This window comes from Apium graveolens, chromosome 4 (assembly GCF_009905375.1).
Source record: "Apium graveolens cultivar Ventura chromosome 4, ASM990537v1, whole genome shotgun sequence".
In the NCBI taxonomy this organism is placed as follows: Eukaryota; Viridiplantae; Streptophyta; class Magnoliopsida; order Apiales; family Apiaceae; genus Apium; species Apium graveolens.
Genome location: NC_133650.1, coordinates 308,564,648 through 308,584,110, shown reverse-complemented (window position 1 = coordinate 308,584,110; position 19,463 = coordinate 308,564,648). Strand labels below are relative to the sequence as shown.

General features: G+C 31.0%; 2 protein-coding genes across 2 annotated transcripts; both read right to left on the bottom strand.

The window, feature by feature from the left end:
• Positions 1-234: 234 nt before the first annotated feature.
• On the bottom strand, positions 235-843 carry LOC141720079 (agamous-like MADS-box protein AGL80). Its single transcript, XM_074522435.1, has one exon. It carries the CDS (start codon positions 841-843, stop codon positions 235-237), a length of 609 nt encoding a protein of 202 aa, XP_074378536.1.
• A 14,932-nt stretch (positions 844-15,775) lies between these two features.
• Positions 15,776-16,300, bottom strand: LOC141720078 (agamous-like MADS-box protein AGL80). Its single transcript, XM_074522434.1, has one exon. It carries the CDS (start codon positions 16,298-16,300, stop codon positions 15,776-15,778), a length of 525 nt encoding a protein of 174 aa, XP_074378535.1.
• Positions 16,301-19,463: the final 3,163 nt, after the last annotated feature.

Genomic DNA, 19,463 nt, shown 5'->3' with positions numbered 1-19,463 from the left:
TCTGCTTCTCCTTGATTGGAAACTATGGAAAGAATGCACTTGACCACATGCCACCATTCTGCGCATCTCCATAAGGCATCATCATCTCCTCACCGCGACTAAATCCCAAATTCTGGCAGTGTTGCTGCTGGTTCTGCATCTGATCAGTACTGCTGTTCCCACTATTGCTGTTGATCCAGTCGCTGAACCAAGGCGGTCTCTGCTGCTGCTGCTGCATTGCTTCCATCTCGCCCTCTAAAGCCTTTTCTTCCGTTCCATCAACACAATTACCACTCCTTTACCTTTCAACATTGCAGCAGCTGATCCCGAGCCACAGCCAGATCCAGAGCCAGAGCCAACTTTCCCAGTAGTAGTATTCTTTTTCTTAGTAGCCGATATCTGATCAATTCTTTTATAAATCTCCTTCAACTTGTGATCAATAAGCCAACCAAGATCATTCAAATCCGGGATCATCAAATTTTGTAAACCAATTTTCCCCGTCAAATACTGATACATAACCTCAATCATTTCCTTCTCCCTATTATCCTTACACTGTTTCTTCAACTGCTCATTAGCTTTCGCAATCCTCTGTCGCATAAAACTCTCCTGATTAACCATCTTCTTGCTCTGCTCCATCTCCGGCATTCGCTTAAACTGAGCCAACACACGCTGAACACCTTCTGTATTAGGCCACACTTCAGGTTGGGGCTCATACTGACTATAAATGATAGCACAAGCATCAATACCACATAAGGTACTCAACTCTCCAACCTTCTTCATCAGCCCCTTCTTCCTTTTCTTGAATGTCGCTTTTCGAGAAGCATCATTACTGATGAATGCTAACTTCACCTTCTTTCTTGTCATGATGCCTTGTATGATTTTTGTAGAAAACACCAAACAGGGCAAGATCAAAGTATATGGAAGTTATGTGTTTATATATAACTCTTTTTTGCTCTTTCACTACTAAATAAGAAATGTGTGCATTTTTAAACGCATCTGAGATTTCTTTGCCAATGAGGCAAATCAATATAATTAAATTTCTTGATGCATAACATGAACACGCATTTATATGTTAAGATCTTTGTTTCTTCTTAATTTGTTTTTGGTATATGGTTTTACACGTTTTCAAGTCATTTGAGATAAGTATAATTAGTTGTAATATCTAGCTAAATAAAAGTTTCCATAGTTAGGTAATAAATATAGAATCATTTTAATTGGAAACATATAACTCAATATGATTTTCCAAATCGGTAAAATCGTAAAATTGTAATTACTTGTGATTGTTAAGTACAAATAATTAACGGCTACATTGAATAGTAAATTATATTTGGATCAATTTGAAAGTATGGTGTTCCCTTCTTCAAAATTTAAATCAAAGCCAAAACGAGCTGAGTTGGATATTACACGAACAATACATAGTTGACTACAATTTATAAGTTACTTATAAATCAAATTACATATACTTTTAAGATTATTTTATTAATTACAAGATATCTTAAGCCGGTTCGGAACGATGTTTAGAATAGATACAATTTCAGTGACTTGTTCGACTCTTGCCCATCCGTAAAAAAGCGAGGGAGATACGCGATATCAAGGTGTTTTGGGCTAAATGAAAAATGTCAGTTGACTGATACTGATACCGTATCAGTTGACTTACTGATACTGATATCGTATCGTCCTCTTTTCCTTCCGTAACAGAGTAACTCATTTGCAAAAATTAACATGTTTTTCAAAAATAACAAATTTGTTTTTTAAAAATAACTTTTTCAAAATACGAGTAAAAATAAAATTTGTTTGTCTTGATTAGTTTATCAAATAAAAATATGAGTAAATTGTTAAAAATGTTGAAATGTGTTATAAATCGAAAATCTTTTTCAATATAAAAAATGTAAAATAAAAACAGAAATCCAAAAAAAAAATAAAAAAACAGAAATGCAAAGTCTGTTTGTACAAAGTAAAAAACAAAATATAAAAAAACAAAACAAAAGGTGGGTGGTGTCGAATCAAAGCAGCCCGCGGTATTCACGATTATTCATTTTATTCGTGTTATTCGTCGTTCGCCCCGAACCGCTAGACTCGTCGGACCATTAAAATCGCCTAATTCGCGAGCTGTTCACGAGTTAACTGGCTGTTGAACCGGACCGCTGGAAATTCGCCCCGGCACGGGCGGCCCGACCGTTTGGCCGACTCTACTGATACGACAGCCAACCATTACTACTAGGTTCTCAATAAAGTAAGAGCTCCCAAGTAAAGAGTTTATATCTTTAACATGAAGTAACAGAAATTGCCTCAGAAGTTAATACAATAGCTCAAAAAAGAAATTTATCAGTAACTAGTCAATATTTGTCAAGTGTAATACATAAACAAGCAACATTTTAAAGAAAAACAATGGCAGTTGGTCTGTGATCTCAGATGATAGGCAGTTGGTGTGATCAACCGTATAAGTCACTTTTCACCATATTAGAGTCATTTGCACCCTATAAGAGCACTTGCCACCATATTGATACAATTAATGTTAAATCATGAAATCCAGTTTAGCTTCGTTTTAGCACACTTTGATATTTCATAATAGGACTCAACTTTGGGCCACATTTTGACTCTAATCAACTATAAGTCACTTTTCACCATATTAGAGTCACTTTGCACCCTATAAGTCACTTACCACCATATATTTGTAAAATTAACATGTTAACATTATATACATCCAATTTGACATCCTTTTACCATCTCTTAGTGCACTATCATACAAGTCAATTTTGTTCCACATTTTGGCTCTAATCAACCGTGTAAGTCACTTTTCACCATATTAGAGTCACTTTGCACCCTATAAGAGTCACTTGTCACTATATATTGATACAATTAATATGTTAACATCATGTACATGCAATTTGACATCCTTTAACATCTCTTGATTGTCCTAAAATCAGCAATTGACGTACTCTTTGCCACACATGGTCTGAGCATATCGCGTATTCGTGGTCAAGGTTTTGACGGGGCTAGTAATATGAGCAGACATATTAGTGGGCTAAAAAGTTTAATACTAGCAGAAAATGCATCTGCCTTTTATGTGCATTGCTTTGCTCATCAATTGCAGCTCACACTTGTTGCAGTTTCAAAAAAGCATGATAAAATTTGCTCATTTTTTGACCATCTAGCATCTTTGGTGAATTTTGTTGGGGCTTCTTGCAAGAGAAAAGAATTAGTCCGGTGAAACAAATAGAAAAGTTAGCTGAAGAAATATCCCAAGGCATCGAATGACTGGTAAAGGCTTGAATCAAGAGGCAGTTCTTAAACGTCCAGGAGATACAAGATGGGTTCGCATTATCATACAATTCTAAGTGTGATTTCTTTATTTTCACCGGCACTTGATGTGCTTGAAGAAATAAAAGACATGCCTTCCTTTCATGAAAATAAAGGAGAGATTTATAGACTTATTGATGCAATGAATGACTTTGAGTTTATTTTTCTATTGCATTTGATGAGAAAAGTTTTAGGAATCACAAATGACTTATCACAAGCACTACAAAGAAAAGACCAGGATCTTGCTAATGCTTTGTTTGGTAAATGTATCGAAGAAAATGTTACAAACATTCAGAGATGATGGATGGAATGAGTTAATTGTTGATGTTTCCAAATTCTGTGAAAAGTTTGAGATCGATGTCCCAGATATGGATGCTATCTCTATGCCTCGTGGAAGATCAAGAGTAAACTGCAAAAAGTTTCTAATAAACACCACTTCAAGATTAGTTTGCTGAATACTATAATTGATTATCAATTGCAAGAGATGAACGAGCGTCTTGATAGAGATAACATGGAGTTACTTTCCTGCATATCATGCCTAAATCCGCAGAATTCTTTCTTAACTTTTGATAAGTAAAAATTAGTTCAACTTGCAAGATTTTATCCTTCAGAATTTGATCAAATTCGTCTTCTATCACTTGAAGACCAGCTTTCTAGCTATATAGTTGACATGAGAAGTAATGCTGATTTTCAAAATTTGAAGGGCATCCATGATCTTGCTCAAAAAATGGTTCAAAAACACAAAGATATTGGATTTCCTTGGGTTTATATGTTGATAAAATTGTCACTAATTCTACCGGTTGCAACTGCAACAGTTGAGAGATGATTTTCAGCAATTAAAACTTGTTAAAACTACGCTTCGGAATAGAATGGGAGATATTTGGTTTGAATGATTGTTTGATAACATATATTGAGAGAGATATTTTTCAAACAATTGAAAATGAAGAAATTATGAAACGATTTCAGAGTATGAAAGATAGGCCGATGATCTTGTAATATTACATATAATATATGTTCATTTGCCTCTTTGCTTTATTTTCTTGATTTGATTACAATTTTTTTATGGCCCCCCTTAAATTGAAACCCGGATCCGCCACTAGATAGGCTTCTGGTAGCAACAACCGGAAGAAATATTAAACGGATCACAATTCGATTTTCTAAATGAAGTGAAAGGGCTCCCTATCTAATCTCAAGACTTATACCACTTCTAGGATATTATTAGCTTATGCTTTGATAAATAATTAAATATTCACTCTTAAGAAAACAGTGTATGTTCACCTCCAAAAATATTCTTGAACTAAACTTTACCTATACTTCTGTAATTAGCTCTATACCATGTGCGATGGCACAACATGTTCTAAATATTATAATTTTTTTTAAATTAATTTTGATGTTTTTTGGCATACTTTAAAAATTTAAATTAATGATAAATATTGAGAATTATCAACCTTATTTTGCTCTATGTTGTATTTGAAAAAAAATTCTAATAGCAGTTATATTATTCTCGACTTGCTCTTTGATACTGTATAATAAATTTTTTGTGTTGTATTGGAGGTAATTTGTGTAATACACGTGCATAGTGTAGTGTATATGTGACTATATACTATACACGTGACAAAATATATTTTGAACTGTAAAATACTTTTTTGTACTATATTAATAAGGATTTTATGTATATATTACAAAAACATGATGGATATATATGTGACTATATTATTGTCTATTTTATAAGAAGTATTTGATGTTTATAGTATGTCATAAAAAATCGTATTAAATTTTAAACAATTAAAAATATTATGTTTTGCAAGTGTACCCTAAAATTATTTGGTGATGATTGTCTCTTAAACCACAATTAATTTAATACATGTTACTAAAAAATTGATGTAATTTTTATGTTAATAATTATTTCAGACTAATCTAATTCTTAATAAATTTATCACATTTTAAATTTTATATCATTGAAAATAACATATGTATACATATATATGTAAGTGTGTGTAGCTATTAATTACAAAATAATTCATATACTTTAAATGAAGATTAGCTATTAATAAATATTAAATACGAAATAATAAATAGGACAAGGGTTAAAACAGTCCATTTCACATTGAATAAATTGTCTCACCCAACCCCATTTGCTCTATTATAAGATTTAATATACCTTGAAGTTATAATGTATAAAAATAACGAAGTAAAAAAAGGAATATAACAAGCAATGAAATTATTGTAGCAACGCAAAAATAAGAACACACCAGATAGAAATTTATTTAAAAGCAAAACAAATATCCTTCAAAGTTCGAAAGAATGTTAAAAATAATATTTTTTGGTGCAAAATGGCTGAAAATATCCATTCTGGGAGTGTAGTGCTGAAAATATTCGTTTGGATACGCATTTACCGATATGATTACATGTTTTGTACTATATACCCATTTGTCAAATTAGTATCCAGTTTTTTTTTTATATTATTGTGATACGGCATTTGGCAAATGCGTATCCCAATGATAATACGAAATGCGTGTCTCTAATAATTTTCTTACATACACAGATTCTCAAATGCGTGTAATACCCATTTGAGCATATTTTTTGAAAATGGGTATTTTAGCAAATTCAACCCAAAAATGGGATATTTTTAATCATCATTCTCAAGGATTGATCGAAAAAACTAACAAAAACACAAGTAACCAGCACTATCACATAACTTCTCTTCATCTGCTTATCCTTGATTGTAGCTCTGATTGAAACTATGGAAAGAATGCACTTGACCACATGCCACCATTCTGCGCATCTCCATAAGGCATCATCATCTCCTCACCGCGACTTAATCCCAAATTCTGGCAGTGTTGCTGCATGGTCATGCATCTGATTCAGTACTGCTGTTCCCACTATTGCTGTTGATCCAGTCCGCTAACCAAGGCGGTCTCTGCTGCTGCTGCTGCATTGCTTCCATCTCGCCCTCTAAAGCCTTTTCTTCCGTCCATCAACACAATTACCACTCCTTTACCTTTCAACATTGCAGCAGCTGATCCCGAGCCACAGCCAGATCCAGAGCCAGAGCCAACTTTCCCAGTAGTAGTATTCTTTTCTTAGTAGCCGATATCTGATCAATTCTTTTATAAATCATCCTTCACTTGTGATCAATAAGCCAACCAAGATCATTCAAATCCGGGATCATCAATTTTGTAAACCAATTTTCCCCGTCAAACACTGATACATAAACCTCAATCATTTCCTTCTCCCTATTATCCTTACACTGTTTCTTCAACTGCTCATGTAGCTTTCGCAATCCTCTGTCGCATAAAAACTCTCCTGATTAACCATCTTCTTGCTCTGCTCCATCTCCGGCATTCGCTTAAACTGAGCCAACACACGCTGAACACCCTTCTGTATTAGGCCACACTTCAGGTTGGGGCTCATACTGACTATAAATGATAGCACAAGTATCAATACCACATAAGGTACTCAACTCTCCAACCTTCTTCATCAGCCCCTTCTCCTTTTCTGAATGTCGCTTTTCGAGAAGCATCATTACTGATGAATGCTAACTTCACCTTCTTTCTTGTCATGATGCCTTGTATGATTTTTGTAGAAAACACCAAACAGGGCAAGATCAAAGTATATGGAAGTTATGTGTTTATATATAACTCTTTTTTGCTCTTTCACTACTAAATAAGAAATGTGTGCATTTTTGTAAACGCATCTGAGATTTCTTTGCCAATGAGGCAAATCAATATAATTAAATTTCTTGATGCATAACATGAACACGCATTTATATGTTAAGATCTTTGTTTCTTCTTAATTTGTTTTTGGTATATGGTTTTACACGTTTTCATGTCATTTGAGGTAAGTATAATTAGTTGTAATATCTAGCTAAATAAAAGTTTCCATAGTTAGGTAATAAATATGAATCATTTTAATTGGAATATAATCTCAATATGATTTTCCAAATCGGTAAAATCGTAAAATTGTAATTACTTGCGTGATTGTTAAGTACAAATAATTAACGGCTACATTGAATAGTAAATTATATTTGGATCAATTTGAAAGTATGGTGTTCCCTTCTTCAAAATTTCTCAAAGCCGAACGAGCTGAGTTGGATATTACACGAACAATACATAGTTGACTACAATTTATAAGTTACTTATAAATCAGAATTACATATATTTTAAATTATTTTATTAATTACAAGATATCTTAAGCCGGTTCGGAACGATGTTTAGAATAGATACAATTTCAGTGACTTGTTCGACTCTTGCCCATCCGTAAAAAAAGCGAGGGAGATACGATATCAAGGTGTTTTGGGCTAAATGAAAAATGTCAGTTTGATACTGATACCGTATCAGTTGACTTATACTGATAATATCGTATCGTCCTCTTTTCCTTCCGTAACAGAGTAACTCATTTGCAAAAATTAACTTTGTTTTTCAAAATAACAAATTTGTTTTTAAAACTAACTTTTTCAAAATACGAGTAAATAAAATTTGTTTGTCTTGATTAGTTTATCAAATAAAAATATGTGTAAATTGTTAAAAATGTTGAAATGTGTTATAAATCGAAAATCTTTTTCAATATAAAAAATGTAAAATAAAAACAGAAATCCAAAAAATGTAAAATAAAAACAGAAATGCAAAGTCTGTTTGTACAAAGTAAAAAACAAAATATAAAAAAAACCAAAAAAAGACAACAAAAGGTGGGTGGTGTCGAATCAAAGCAGCCCGCGGTTATTCACGATTATTCATTTTATTCGTGTGTTATTCGTCGTTCGCCCCGAACCGCTAGACTCGTCGGACCATTAAAATCGCCTAATTCGCGAGCTGTTCACGAGTTAACTGGCTGTTGAACCGGACCCTGGAAATTCGCCCCGGCACGGGCGGCCCGACCGTTTGGCCGGCTCTACTGATACGACAGCCAACCATTACTACTACTAGGTTCTCAAATAAAGTAAGAGCTCCCAAGTAAAGAGTTTATATCTTTAACATGAAGTAACAGAAATTGCCTCAGAAGTTAATACAATAGCTCAACAAAAGAAATTTATCAGTAACTAGTCAATATTTGTCAAGTGTAATACATAAACAAGCAACATTTGTAAAGAAAAAAATGGCAGTTGGTCTGTGATCTCAGATGATAGGCAGTTGGTCTGTGATCAACCATATAAGTCACTTTTCACCATATTAGAGTCACTTTGCACCCTATAAGAGCCACTTGCCACCATATTGATACAATTAACATGTTAACATCATGAATCCAGTTTAGCTTCGTTTTAGCACACTTTGATATTTCATAATAGGACTCAACTTTGGGCCACATTTTGACTCTAATCAACTATGTAAGTCACTTTTCACCATATTAGAGTCACTTTGCACCCTATTAGAGTCACTTACCACCATATATTGTAAAATTAACATGTTAACATATACATCCAATTTGACATCCTTTTACCATCTCTTAGTGCCACTTTCATACAAGTCAATTTTGTTCCACATTTTGGCTCTAATCAACCGTGTAAGTCACTTTTCACCATATTAGAGTCACTTTGCACCCTATAAGAGTCACTTGTCACTATATATTGATACAATTAATATGTTAACATCATGTACATGCAATTTGACATCCTTTAACATCTCTTGATTGTCCTAAAATCAGCAATTGACGTACTCTTTGCCACACATGGTCTGAGCATATCGCGTATTCGTGGTCAAGGTTTTGACGGGGCTAGTAATATGAGCAGACATATTAGTGGGCTAAAAAGTTTAATACTAGCAGAAAATGCATCTGCCTTTTATGTGCATTGCTTTGCTCATCAATTGCAGCTCACACTTGTTGCAGTTTCAAAAAAGCATGATAAAATTTGCTCATTTTTTACCATCTAGCATCTTTGGTGAATTTTGTTGGGGCTTCTTGCAAGAGAAAAGAATTAGTCCGGGTGAAACAAATAGAAAAGTTAGCTGAAGAAATATCCCAAGGCAATCGAATGACTGGTAAAGGCTTGAATCAAGAGGCAGTTCTTAAACGTCCAGGAGATACAAGATGGGTTCGCATTATAACAATTCTAAGTGTGACTTCTTTATTTTCACCGGCACTTGATGCTTGAAGAAATAAAAGATGCCTTCCTTTCATGAAAATAAAGGAGAGATTTATAGACTTATTGATGCAATGAATGACTTTGAGTTTATTTTTCTATTGCATTTGATGAGAAAAGTTTTAGGAATCACAAATGACTTATCACAAGCACTACAAAGAAAAGACCAGGATCTTGCTAATGCTTTATGTTTGGTAAATGTATCGAAGAAAATGTTACAAACATTCAGAGATGATGGATGGAATGAGTTAATTGTTGATATTTCCAAATTCTGTGAAAAGTTTGAGATCGATGTCCCAGATATGGATGCTATCTCTATGCCTCGTGGAAGATCAAGACGTAAACTGCAAAAAGTTTCTAATAAACACCACTTCAAGATTAGTTTGATGAATACTATAATTGATTATCAATTGCAAGAGATTAACGAGCGTCTTGATAGAGATAACATGGAGTTACTTTCCTGCATATCATGCCTAAATCCGCAGAATTCTTTTTTAACTTTTGATAAGTAAAAATTAGTTCAACTTGCAAGATTTTATCTTCAGAATTTGATCAAATTCGTCTTCTATCACTTGAAGACCAGCTTTCTAGCTATATTGTTGACATGAGAAGTAATGCTGATTTTCAAAATTTGAAGGGCATCCATGATCTTGCTCAAAAAATGCTTCAAAAACAAAAGATATTGGATTTCCTTGGGTTTATATGTTGATAAAATTGTCACTAATTCTACCGGTTGCAACTGCAACAGTTGAGAGAGGATTTTCAGCAATGAAACTTGTTAAAACTACGCTTCGGAATAGAATGGGAGATATTTGGTTGAATGATTGTTTGATAACATATATTGAGAGAGATATTTTTCAAACAATTGAAAATGAAGAAATTATGAAACGATTTCAGAGTATGAAAGATAGGCTGATGATCTTGTAAATATTATATGTTCATTTGCTCTTTTGCTTATAGTTGTTGATTTGATTACAATTTTTTTTCCGGCCCCCCTAAATTGAAACCTGGATCCGCCACTAGATAGGCTTCTGGTAGCACAACCGTGAGAAATTATTAAAACGGATAATTCGATTTCTAAATGAAGTGAAAGGGCTCCCTAGCTATCTCAAGACTTGTACCACTTCTAGGATATTATTAGCTTATGTTTATAAATAATTAAATATTCACTCTTAAAAAACAGTGTATGTTCACCTCCAAAAATATTCTTGAACTAAACTTTACCTATACTTCTATAATTAGCTCTATAACCCGTGCGAGGCACAACATGTTCTAAAATATTATAATTTTTTTAATTAATTTTTATTTTTTTTGGCATATTTAAAATTAAATTAATGATAAATATTGAGAATTATCAACCTTATTTTGCTCTATGTTGTATTTGAAAAAAATTTCTAATAGCAGTTATATTATTGTCGACTTGCCTCTTCATATTTGATACTGTATAATTTTTTTGTGTTGTATTGGGGTAATTTTGTGTAATACACGTGCATAGTGTAGTGTATATGTGACTATATATACACGTGACAAAATATATTTTGAACTGTAAAATACGTTTTTTGTATTATATTGATAATAATTTTATGTAATATTACAGAACATGAAGATATATATGTGATTATATTATTGTCTCATTTATAAGTATTTGATGTTTAAAGTATGCCATAAAAAATCGTATTAAATGTTAAACAATTTAAAAATATTATGTTTTGCAAGTGTACCCTAAAATTATTTGGTGATGATTTCTCTTAAACCACAATTAATTTATACATGTCACTAAAAAATTGATGTAATTTTTATGTTAATATTATTCAGATTTTTAATTCTTAATTAAATTTATCACATTTTAAATTTTATATCATTGAAAATAACATATGTATACATATATATGTAAGTGTGTGTAGCTATTAATTACAAAAAATTCATATACTTTAATGAAGATTAGCTATTAATGAATATTAAATAAGAAATAATAAATAGCAAGGGTTAAAATAGTCATTTCACATTGAATAAATTGTCTCACTCAACCCCATTTGCTCTATATATATAACTAGCATAATAACCCATGCGAGACACGAGTCATTTTTTAGAGTTTACTTATGCAATATACAATTATAATATTTTTAGCTATTTTTTTATTTGTAAATATTGTACAATGTCTAACGTATATCAAATACAAGTTGATTATTTATCAATATGTATTATTTTCATACAAAATATTACCAAATTACACAACGTTTCAAATATAGCTCATTAAGCAATATATATATATATATATCTATTCTTGTTTGTGTTGTATAATTTGTATTCAGTGTTCTAAAAATCCCTGATTAATCCTTAAAAAATATTTGGCCGATCTATTTTTTGAAATCCGATTAATATTTATAAATTATTTTTGAATTATATAATTCAATAAATAAGGTAAATATATTATAAATTATTAAAATATTAAATATATCCGATTTTTGTTTCGATTAATCCCCGATTTGCCGATTAATCCCTAATCGGTACCTAAACCGATTAGTACCGATTACCGATATTTATAACCATGTTTGTATTTAATGAATGAATATAAAAAGGGTAGTCAGTGTACGTTTAAAACGAAACGATTAAACTTAATCTATAGAACGTCATTAGTATGTTTACAAAGAAAAAGCTAAAAATAAACATAAATGTCGTATACACAGTTGACCAAAAATTTTAAATTTTATTTAAATAAAGTATATGTAGTGGGCTATATTATTACCGAGTTCACTAATAACTTACAATTAACTTACTTAATTTGAAAAGATAAAAAATTCATAATTGAAGTCAGAATGACTTGCAATCATAATATACAATAATATAAAATTTACACTACTATAAAAGTTGATTTTAATGAAAAATGTTAGTTTTTAAAATTCAACATATGTATGTATGGAAAAATGTTAGTTTTTTATTTACACTACTGTTAAAAAAGTAAGATTAAGTTATGTGTGTGTCAACATGTAAATTATCGTATATTTATTTTTTAGTAAATTAAGATGGTTTTAATTATTTATATGCTAAATATCTGATTTGTATACATGTATAATCATTATTAACATCTAGTGAGACAATTGATTACTTAAATAATATGAATTATTCAAAAATTAAAATTATGTAATAAATAAATAGATTGCAATAATATATATATATATGGTATTCACATTATTACTGACAAGCAATCCATATCTATTTTTTACGCAACCGAGTATCAATCATGGTTATAACATAAAAATATATTATATTGTAAAGACTTATTATTAATATTCAAGATTTTTTTTTTCAATTCTTTATATGTGAAATACAATTCTTTAAAATTAACTGTACAAATATTCAAGTAACTATTTTTTTTCGAAATTCAAGTAGCTATCTTAAAAGCTAAATAAAATACTAACTTAGCACACTTACATATTATGTGTATCATAAAAAGCACATGTGACAATATGGTGCAGTGATATGAGGTTGTATATGTGAATAAAATATGTCAAGACATTACTAAATTACACAACATTTCCAATATAGCTCATTAGAAAAATATATATATTCTTGTTTGTGTTGTATAATTGTATTTAATGAAGAATAATATAGGGTAGTTAGTGTTCGTTTAAAATGAAACAAATAAATTTAATATGTAGAATGTCGTTGGTATGTTTATAAAGAAAAAGTTAAAAATTAACATATATGTTGAATATAGAGTTGACCAAAAAATTTAAATTTTATTTAAGTAAACTATATAACTGGTATATATATTATTGAGTTCTCTACTAATTTACAATTAACTTACTCAATTTAAAAAGATAAAAAATGAATAACTGAATTCAGAATTACTTGCAATCATAATATAAAATAATATAAAATTTACACTACTGTTAATATAAAAGTTGATTTTAATGGAAAATGTTAGTTTTTGAAATTTAACGTATGTATGTTTAGAAAAATGTTAGTTTTTTTACACTACTCTTAACAAAATAAGATTAAGTTTGTCTATGTTAGCATGTGAATTATCGTATGTTACATTTTTAGGAAATTACGTTGGTTTCAAATTTATATGCTAAATATCTAATTTATGTACATGTATAATCATTATTAATATCTACTGATGCAATTGATTACTTAAATAACATGTATTTATAATTATTCAAAAATTAAAATTATGTAATAAATAAATTGCAATAATTTATATATGGTATTCACATTATCACTCACAAACAATCCATATATATTTTTTACGCGACCGAGTATCAATCATGTAACATAGAAATAAATTATATATTGTAAGACTTATTATTGATGTTCATGATTTTTTTCAAGAATTTGAAGGAAAAATTATAATTATATTTTATTTAAACTATTTTTAGTTTCTTTCATTACAACTCTAATATTTTTTCATATAATAATTTGATATTGTATACTTCTCCTAAAATTAAATATTTTTCAATTCGATAAAGTTTTATAAATATTAGTTGAACTGGTTAATTCCTTCAAATTATTGACCAATATTTTTTTAAATAGTATACAATGTATTGAATCAAATGCTACAATATAGTATAGATATAACTTTTATTTGAATAATTCAAAATATTAAAATAATTTAAAATATTTGTACAATATTATTCTGATCAATAAATATTGTTTATCTAAAAGATTTTTTTTAAAATGCTAGTTTTTATAAGTGAAAAATGAAAAATAAATCGATTTAATATAACATCATAATTTTAACAAATCTCGTGAGATCTCATATCAAATTTCAAATATTTTTAAAATCAGTACAAGTCCCAAAACACTATTGCGCTACCAGTGAAGTTAGTAATTTTAATACAAATAATCAGTTGACTTGATTCTATAAATACCTCAAACACATCAATTTATATTAATATAAGATATCAAAAAATTTCACATTATTGGTAAGATATTCTCGTCGAACTTGTAATTTAAATTTACTAAACGTAGAATATTACAATGTTTTTCGGCTAGTCATGTAGTCAAATTTCAAGTATTTTTTGAATAATGGGCCAAATTCTGATTTCAAATTCAAAATAAACTAAAATTCATTGACACATTATAATTCGAATTTATCTAAATATTTAATACCAATCTAGATTATTTATATATAGGTGATTCTATTTTCAATATTTTCTTTAAAAATTATATATGTATATTTTAATTACTTTTTATAATTAAAAATATGTTAAAAATATCTGAGATATATTTTCAAACTAAGAAATAATAATAAATAAGATAATAATCCATTTGTGTACTATGCCTAAATTTATATATGAAATTCAGTTCTTTAAAACTAATTGTACAAATATTCAAGTAACTATCATTTTTTTGCGGAATTCAAGTAGTTATATTTAAAGTTAAATAAAATATTTCTTTCGCACACTTACATAATATGTATGATAAAAAGCACATGTGACAATATGGTGTAGTGGTACGAGGTTGTTGAAGAATGAAGCAGCTCGAGTTCGATTCTCACAAAACACAACTTTTATATAAATATTAAAAACAGGGGTAATTTAGTCTTTTCAATGAGACTTTTTAATCTCAAAATATTATCCCCATGTTGTGCTATTATATATAGAAGAGATAGATTTAATATACCTTGAAGTTATTAATGTATAAAAATAACGAAGAAAAAAAAGGAATATAACAAGCAATGGAATTATTGTAGCAAGAAAAATAAGAACACACCAGATAGAAATTTATTAAAAGCAAAACAAATATCCTTCAAAGTTCGAAAGAATGTTAATAATAATATTTTTTTGGTGCAAAATGCTGAAAATATCCATTCTGGGAGTGTATGCTGAAAATATTCGTTTGGATACGCAATTGCCATATGATATCTGTTTTGTACTAAATACCCATTTGTCAAATGATATCCAGTTTTTATTTTTTTTATATTTTGTGATGCATTATGCGTATCAATGATTTGTTGCAAATGCGTGATACGAATTTGGCATATGCTATACCAATGATAATACGAAATGCGTATCTTTAGTATTCTCAAATGCGTGTAATTAGCATTTGAGCATATTTTTTGAAAATGGGTATTTTGAGCAAATTCAACCCAAAAATGGGTATTTTTAACCATTATCCTCAAGGTTGATCCAAAAAACAACAAAAACACAGGTAACCAGCACGGTCACACAAATCCTTTCATCTGCTTCTCCTTGATTGGAAACTATGGAAAGAATGCACTTGACCACATGCCACCATTCTGCGCATCTCCATAAGGCATCATCATCTCCTCACCGCGACTAAATCCCAAATTCTGGCAGTGTTGCTGCTGGTTCTGCATCTGATCAGTACTGCTGTTCCCACTATTGCTGTTGATCCAGTCGCTGAACCAAGGCGGTCTCTGCTGCTGCTGCTGCATTGCTTCCATCTCGCCCTCTAAAGCCTTTCTTCCGTTCCATCAACACAATTACCCACTCCTTTACCTTTCAACATTGCAGCAGCTGATCCCGAGCCACAGCCAGATCCAGAGCCAGAGCCAACTTTCCCAGTAGTAGTATTCTTTTTCTTAGTAGCCGATATCTGATCAATTCTTTTATAAATCTCCTTCAACTTGTGATCAATAAGCCAACCAAGATCATTCAAATCCGGGATCATCAAATTTTGTAAACCAATTTTCCCCGTCAAATACTGATACATAACCTCAATCATTTCCTTCTCCCTATTATCCTTACACTGTTTCTTCAACTGCTCATTAGCTTTCGCAATCCTCTGTCGCATAAAACTCTCCTGATTAACCATCTTCTTGCTCTGCTCCATCTCCGGCATTCGCTTAAACTGAGCCAACACACGCTGAACACCTTCTGTATTAGGCCACACTTCAGGTTGGGGCTCATACTGACTATAAATGATAGCACAAGCATCAATACCACATAAGGTACTCAACTCTCCAACCTTCTTCATCAGCCCCTTCTTCCTTTTCTTGAATGTCGCTTTCGAGAAGCATCATTACTGATGAATGCTAACTTCACCTTCTTTCTTGTCATGATGCCTTGTATGATTTTTGTAGAAAACACCAAACAGGGCAAGATCAAAGTATATGGAAGTTATGTGTTTATATATAACTCTTTTTTGCTCTTTCACTACTAAATAAGAAATGTGTGCATTTTTGTAAACGCATCTGAGATTCTTTGCCAATGAGGCAAATCAATATAATTAAATTTCTTGATGCATAACATGAACACGCATTATATGTTAAGATCTTTGTTTCTTCTTAATTTGTTTTGGTATATGGTTTTACACGTTTTCAAGTCATTTGAGATAAGTATAATTAGTTGTAATATCTAGCTAAATAAAAGTTTCCATAGTTAGGTAATAAATATAGAATCATTTTAATTGGAAACATATAATCTCAATATGATTTTCCAAATCGGTAAAATCGTAAAATTGTAATTACTTGTGTGATTGTTAAGTACAAATAATTAACGGCTACATTGAATAGTAAATTATATTTGGATCAATTTGAAAGTATGGTGTTCCCTTCTTCAAAATTTAAATCAAAGCCAAAACGAGCTGAGTTGGATATTACACGAACAATACATAGTTGACTACAATTTATAAGTTACTTATAAATCAAAATTACATATACTTTTAAGATTATTTTATTAATTACAAGATATCTTAAGCCGGTTCGGAACGATGTTTAGAATAGATACAATTTCAGTCACTTGTTCGACTCTTGCCCATCCGTAAAGAAAGCGAGGGAGATACGCGATATCAAGGTGTTTTGGGCTAAATAAAAAATGTCAGTTGACTGATACTGATACCGTATCAGTTGACTTGTACTGATATTGATATCGTATCGTCCTCTTTTCCTTCGTAATAGAGTAACTCATTTGCAAAAATTAACTATGTTTTCAAAAATAACAAATTTGTTTTTTAAAAATTAACTTTTTCAAAATACGAGTAAAAATAAAATTTGTTTGTCTTGATTAGTTTATCAAATAAAAATATGAGTAAATTGTTAAAAATGTTGAAATGTGTTATAAATCAAAAATCTTTTTCAATATAAAAAATGTAAAATAAAAACAGAATATAAAAAATGTAAAATAAAAACAGAAATGCAAAGTCTGTTTGTACTAAGTAAAAAACAAAATATAAAAAAAACAACAACAAAAGGTGGGTGGTGTCGAATCAAAGCAGCCCGCAGTTATTCACGATTATTCATTTTATTCGTGTTATTCGTCGTTCGCCCTGAACCGCTAGACTCGTCGGACCATTAAAATCCCCTAATTCGCGAGATGTTCACGAGTTAACTGGCTGTTGAACCGGACCGCTGGAAATTCGCCCCGGCACGGGCGGCCCGACGTTTGGCCGACTCTACTGATACGACAGCCAACCATTACTATTACTAGGTTCTCGAATAAAGTAAGAGCTCCCAAGTAAAGAGTTTATATCTTTAACATGAAGTAACATAAATTGCCTCAGAAGTTAATACAATGCTCAAGAAAAGAAATTTATCAGTAACTAGTCAATATTTGTCAAGTGTAATACATAAACAAGCAACATTTGTAAGAAAAACAATGGCAGTTGGTCTGTGATCTCAGATGATAGGCAGTTGGTCTGTGATCAACCGTATAAGTCACTTTTCACCATATTAGAGTCAATTACACCCTATAAGAGCCACTTGCCACCATATTGATACAATTAGCAGTTAACATCATGAAAATCCAGTTTAGCTTCGTTTTAGCACACTTTGATATTTCATAATAGGACTCAACTTTGGGCCACATTTTGACGTCTAATCAACTATGTAAGTCACTTTTCACCATATTAGAGTCACTTTGCACCCTAATTAGAGTCACTTACCACCATATATCTGTAAAATTAACATGTTAACATTATACACATCCAATTGACATCCTTTACCATCTCTTAGTGCCACTTTCATACAAGTCAATTTGTTCCACATTTTGGCTCTAATCAACCGTGTAAGTCACTTTTCACCATATTAGAGTCACTTTGCACCCTATAAGAGTCACTTGTCACTATATATATTGATACAATTAATATGTTAACATCATGTACATGCAATTTGACATCCTTTAAGCATCTCTTGATTGTCCTAAAATCAGCAATTGACGTACTCTTTGCCACACATGGTCTGAGCATATCGAGTATTCGTGGTCAAGGTTTTGACGGGGCTAGTAATATGAGCAGACATATTAGTGGGCTAAAAAGTTTAATACTAGCAGAACATGCATCTGCCTTTTATGTGCATTGCTTTGCTCATCAATTGCAGCTCACACTTGTTGCAGTTTCAAAAAAGCATGATAAAATTTGCTCATTTTTTTTACCATCTAGCATCTTTGGTGAATTTGTTGGGGCTTCTTGCAAAAGAAAAGAATTAGTCTGGGTGAAACAAATAGAAAAGTTAGCTGAAGAAATATCCCAAGGCAATCGAATGACTGGTAAGGCTTGAATCAAGAGGCAGTTCTTAAACGTCCAGGAGATACAAGATGGTGTTCGCATTATAATACAATTCTAAGTGTGACTTCTTTATTTTCACCGGCACTTGATCTGCTTGAAGAAATAAAAGTTATGCCTTCCTTTCATGAAAATAAAGGAGAGATTTATAGACTTATTGATGCAATGAATGACTTTGAGTTTATTTTTCTATTGCATTTGATGAGAAAAGTTTTAGGAATCACAAATGACTTATCACAAGCACTACAAAGAAAAGTCCAGGATCTTGCTAATGCTTTATGTTTGGTAAATGTATCGAAGAAAATGCTACAAACATTCAGAGATGATGGATGGAATGAGTTAATTGTTGATATTTCCAAATTCTGTGAAAAGTTTGAGATCGATGTCCCAGATATGGATGCTATCTCTATGCCTCGTGGAAGATCAAGACGTAAACTGCAAAAAGTTTCTAATAAACACCACTTCAAGATTAGTTTGATGAATACTATAATTGATTATCAATTGCAAGAGATTAACGAGCGTCTTGATAGAGATAACATGGAGTTACTTTCCTGCATATCATGCCTAAATCCGCAGAATTCTTTTTTAACTTTTGATAAGTAAAATTAGTTCAACTTGCAAGATTTTATACTTCAGAATT

Excerpts from the sequence above, each read along its gene's own strand:
- LOC141720079 (XM_074522435.1), bottom strand. The coding sequence starts at position 843 with ATGACAAGAAAGAAGGTGAAGTTAGCATTCATCAGTAATGATGCTTCT.
- LOC141720078 (XM_074522434.1), bottom strand. The coding sequence starts at position 16,300 with ATGAAGAAGGTTGGAGAGTTGAGTACCTTATGTGGTATTGATGCTTGT.